This window comes from Hippocampus comes, unplaced genomic scaffold, assembly GCF_001891065.2.
Source record: "Hippocampus comes isolate QL1 unplaced genomic scaffold, H_comes_QL1_v1.1 scaffold249, whole genome shotgun sequence".
NCBI classification, from domain to species: Eukaryota; Metazoa; Chordata; class Actinopteri; order Syngnathiformes; family Syngnathidae; genus Hippocampus; species Hippocampus comes.
Genome location: NW_017805035.1, coordinates 20,050 through 25,034, shown reverse-complemented (window position 1 = coordinate 25,034; position 4,985 = coordinate 20,050). Strand labels below are relative to the sequence as shown.

Here is a 4,985-nt window from a genome sequence, read left to right as displayed (position 1 = left end):
ACACACCTCAGCTTTAATTACTGCCCAGTACACCTGTAAGTATTTGAACATTGGATGTTCTGTACACTTAATGGAGCACATTTACATCATCGAGTCTACACTATCGAAATCTACAATATTGAAACAATTTTAAAGGCTCAAAATCCCCCGCTCTAGCACATTTTCTCATGATGTTGCTGTAGTTGACATTTTCAGCGGGTGTTTTCCAATGTGTCACTTGAAGCCTGCAATGTAAATCCGGCCCAGGTTCAAACGGTAAAACGGCGCACTTACATCGTCATAATGGAAGTTGGCGGTGCCATTTCGAGATGTGTCACGGCGTTGGAAATGATCTGGAAAATACACACACAAATATTAAGGCCAGTTTTGTATCCAAAGAATTCAAATCCGAACCAGATTTTTTTTTTTTGCGTTCTCACCAGTCAACCCGCGGAGTCGAACGCAACAGCTCACAAAATCATCAAAGGGGATTCTTCCGTTGACACTGTAGCGCTTCATTATCATGTTCAGAGCGTTGGGGCTCAGATTGTAACCTACACACACAGTAAATATTAACAAGGGACAGAAAAAATGATATATACAACTAAACCCAACATAACGAGTATTTTTCCTTCTCTGTACTTTGGCGGTGAACAAATTTAGGCTTTGCAAAAGCGTAGCATCTGCTTGGTAAAATTAATTTGTTTACGCAGGTATTGATAGAGAACCGCATTGCAGCTTGGACAATGACTTTTTGGCCATATTTTTGGTGCTGGCAGAATTACAGAATTTGAAGGTTCCACTGTTTAAACAAAATACATCGGAATAAAAAAAAAAAGAGATATAAAAAGGCATCCCCTCCGTGAGTCCTTCCTCACATGCTCATGGTCACCTGGATAAACTGGACAGAGACAAAGGTTGCAGTCATTCTTTGTGCGGAGGGGGCGGACATCTGAATGGCTGGATTTGCACCGCGGGTTCAAGAGCCCCATTACAATCAGATTCGTTGACACTGTATACTGTATCATATTTACACTATATTCCATGTTGTATACCCATTTAATGGAGCATATTTACACATTTCATGTTCAATACCCTCAATGTATCATATTTACATTGTATTTATTCTCACATTCTATATGATGGTAGTGTAACATATTAACATCATATTTATTGTTCTATCACTACTGATGTACCATACTTAAAACCACTTTTTTTTTTTTTTTTTTTTTACACACCTCAGCTTTAATTACTACCCAGTACACCTTTAAGTATTTGAACATTGGATGTTCTGTAATTACTACACAGTACACCTAAAGTATTTGAACATTGGATGTTCTGCACACTTAATGGAGCACATTTACATCATCGAGTCTACACTATCGAAATCTACAATATTGAAACAAATTTAAAGGCTCAAAATCCCCCGCTCTAGCACATTTTCTCATGATGTTGTTGTAGTTGACATTTTCAGCGGGTGTTTTCCAATGTGTCACTTGAAGCCTGCAATGTAAATCCAGCCCAGGTTCAAATGGTAAAACGAACGGCGCACTTACATCGTCATAATGGAAGTTGGCGGTGCCATTTCGAGATGTGTCACGGCGTTGGAAATGATCTGGAAAATACACACACAAATATTAAGGCCAGTTTTGTATCCAAAGAATTCAAATCCGAACCAGATTTTTTTTTTTTGCGTTCTCACCAGTCAACCCGCGGAGTCGAACGCAACAGCTCACAAAATCATCAAAGGGGATTCTTCCGTTGACACTGTAGCGCTTCATTATCATGTTCAGAGCGTTGGGGCTCAGATTGTAACCTACACACACAGTAAATATTAACAAGGGACAGAAAAAATGATATTATATACAACTAAACCCAACATAACAAGTATTTTTCCTCTGTATTTATTTCATTTTATTACATTAGTTACATATTTTGGCATACCAGTATTGGGGCAGAAAAGCTTCTAACATTTTTGTAAGTCTAGCGTTGATCTCATTTATTCGCAATCCCCTGCTGGCCACAAAAAAACAAAAACAAAACACAGCTGCTTTCATTGTTATCAATGTGTCACATACCCAGAGATTTAATGGCCTGTTGCATCTCCTGAGCCTCCACCGTACCACTGCGGTCGCGATCAAAGGACATGAAAATGTTCTTCCAGGCATTGAGCGCCTGCCACAGGTCTTTGAACTCAGTGAAGCCCATGGTGCCTGACATGTCTCGCTGACACACGCCTGTCAAGGATCCCTCCCGCAGTTCCTTTTAGCTCAGGGGGAAAAAGTGTTTAACTTCAGTAAGGATACGTCCAGCATGTTGATCATCAGTCTGCAGGTGTCTATGTTGAAGGCTGGGTTAAACAAAAAAATAAAATAAAATAAGAAAGACAAAGAATTCATCCATTCGTTTTCGAGAGGGCTTATCATTCATTAGGATTGCATGGAGTTAACTTGGAGTGATAGACAAACAATGGAGTGGTTGCCAGTCAATGTCAGGGCACATGTAGACAAACAAGCCTTCACACTAATAAATAGACATAAGTGAATCTAACATGATTTTGGGGGGGAATGTGCATGAGCGTGCAAACTCCGCACAGGATGGCCGGAGCGAAGATTAGAACGCGGAACCTAAGATCTGTAATGCAAACATGCTAACCTCATGTCTATGATACAAACATTGGATGTTCTGCACACTTAATGGAGCACATTTACATCATCGAGTCTACACTATCGAAATCTACAATATTGAAACAATTTTAAAGGCTCAAAATCCCCCGCTCTAGCACATTTTCTCATGATGTTGCTGTAGTTGACATTTTCAGCGGGTGTTTTCCAATGTGTCACTTGAAGCCTGCAATGTAAATCCGGCCCAGGTTCAAACGGTAAAACGGCGCACTTACATCGTCATAATGGAAGTTGGCGGTGCCATTTCGAGATGTGTCACGGCGTTGGAAATGATCTGGAAAATACACACACAAATATTAAGGCCAGTTTTGTATCCAAAGAATTCAAATCCGAACCAGATTTTTTTTTTTTGCGTTCTCACCAGTCAACCCGCGGAGTCGAACGCAACAGCTCACAAAATCATCAAAGGGGATTCTTCCGTTGACACTGTAGCGCTTCATTATCATGTTCAGAGCGTTGGGGCTCAGATTGTAACCTACACACACAGTAAATATTAACAAGGGACAGAAAAAATGATATTATATACAACTAAACCCAACATAACAAGTATTTTTCCTCTGTATTTATTTCATTTTATTACATTAGTTACATATTTTGGCATACCAGTATTGGGGCAGAAAAGCTTCTAACATTTTTGTAAGTCTAGCGTTGATCTCATTTATTCGCAATCCCCTGCTGGCCACAAAAAAACAAAAACAAAACACAGCTGCTTTCATTGTTATCAATGTGTCACATACCCAGAGATTTAATGGCCTGTTGCATCTCCTGAGCCTCCACCGTACCACTGCGGTCGCGATCAAAGGACATGAAAATGTTCTTCCAGGCATTGAGCGCCTGCCACAGGTCTTTGAACTCAGTGAAGCCCATGGTGCCTGACATGTCTCGCTGACACACGCCTGTCAAGGATCCCTCCCGCAGTTCCTTTTAGCTCAGGGGGAAAAAGTGTTTAACTTCAGTAAGGATACGTCCAGCATGTTGATCATCAGTCTGCAGGTGTCTATGTTGAAGGCTGGGTTAAACAAAAAAAAATAAATAAGAAAGACCAAGAATTCATCCATTCGTTTTCGAGAGGGCTTATCATTCATTAGGATTGCATGGAGTTAACTTGGAGTGATAGACAAACAATGGAGTGGTTGCCAGTCAATGTCAGGGCACATGTAGACAAACAAGCCTTCACACTAATAAATAGACATAAGTGAATCTAACATGATTTTGGGGGGGAATGTGCATGAGCGTGCAAACTCCGCACAGGATGGCCGGAGCGAAGATTAGAACGCGGAACCTAAGATCTGTAATGCAAACATGCTAACCTCATGTCTATGATACAGTATCAGACAAAAATGGTGCCCATTTCTAAATTTTTCTTACGTTGATAAGTGCCAGAGATGCCGGACTGAGTGAGGCATCGTTGCAGCTCATCAGAGGAGATCTGGCCGTCCTATCAAAATCACACGGGGGGAAAAAACATGATCTCTTTGACTTATATCCTCTTGTGATTAATTTGAATTTACACTCACCTGCCCTGCGACAGCCACAAAGTATCCATAGAGAGGATCCTGCTGCTGCAGAGTGGCAAAACATTTTATTTGAAAGACTTTACATGATATGCAAGTGTAATGCTGAAACATGTAAAGTGGTATTCTAAAATACTGAGAACACATTTTTACCGTGAATCAAAAGAAAATAAATAATAGGGGAAAACACATTTTGAGGTTTGTTGAAAAAAAAAGATACCACAAAAAAATTATGTTCGTTCAAGAAATAAATACAAATCAAAACATATACTAGTGGGGGAAACATTTTAAGGTTTCTACAATTACAAAAAAAAATAAAATAAAAATAGGATCTTAAAAATGCTTTAAGGTTGATTGAATGATATATAAATACAAATACTGAAAAACACGTCTTCAAGTTTATTTAAAGACATTTGTACGTATTGTTACCATTGGCGTCATTAGGCCTCTTTTAGGGAGGCTTCAGCCCCCCTAAAAATGTCTTTAGCCCCCCTAAATAATTTCATTGCATTATTTTAAAAAAAAGGAATTATTTAATTTTCTTTTACTTTTGCTAATATATTGCATCAAATTCAATGTAATGTGGCCATTTTCAATTATATTTCGATAACCTGCCATTATTGTAACATTAAATCTCCCAGGTTTCCTGAACGCAACAACTGACAGTTCATTGCCGAAAGTCAGGTTGAGTCGACACGACAGGATGGATATTCGACAGTTTTTTAGAAAGGTAAATTAAGTATTCAATTCATCCATGCTGGTAAAACTAGTGACTATAGTCCGCTAAAATATCTCCAGTAACAGCAGA

The 4,985-nt window shown here is 39.2% G+C and overlaps 1 protein-coding gene and 1 long non-coding RNA gene across 3 annotated transcripts in view; both read right to left on the bottom strand.

The window, feature by feature from the left end:
• Window positions 1-73: 73 nt before the first annotated feature.
• LOC109512248 (uncharacterized) lies at window positions 74-568 on the bottom strand. The gene is made up of 2 exons (XR_002167483.1): window positions 420-568; window positions 74-332 (listed from the first exon to the last, which is right to left on the bottom strand). It is a non-coding gene; the product is annotated as an uncharacterized LOC109512248 (long non-coding RNA).
• A 45-nt stretch (window positions 569-613) lies between these two features.
• The window catches only part of sri (sorcin), a 5,868-nt gene continuing 1,496 nt past the window's right edge, over window positions 614-4,985 (bottom strand). The window contains exons 2-8 of one of the 2 annotated variants that reach the window (XM_019863855.1): window positions 4,181-4,228; window positions 4,032-4,101; window positions 3,629-3,672; window positions 3,401-3,548; window positions 3,025-3,138; window positions 2,879-2,937; window positions 614-880 (exon numbers count right to left, since the gene is read on the bottom strand). In XM_019863855.1, coding sequence (XP_019719414.1) covers window positions 854-880; window positions 2,879-2,937; window positions 3,025-3,138; window positions 3,401-3,548; window positions 3,629-3,672; window positions 4,032-4,101; window positions 4,181-4,228 — 510 coding nt within the window. In that variant the 3' untranslated portion in view covers window positions 614-853. The remainder of the gene's footprint in view (window positions 881-2,878; window positions 2,938-3,024; window positions 3,139-3,400; window positions 3,549-3,628; window positions 3,673-4,031; window positions 4,102-4,180; window positions 4,229-4,985) is intronic. The other variant, XM_019863856.1, reaches the window with a different exon arrangement.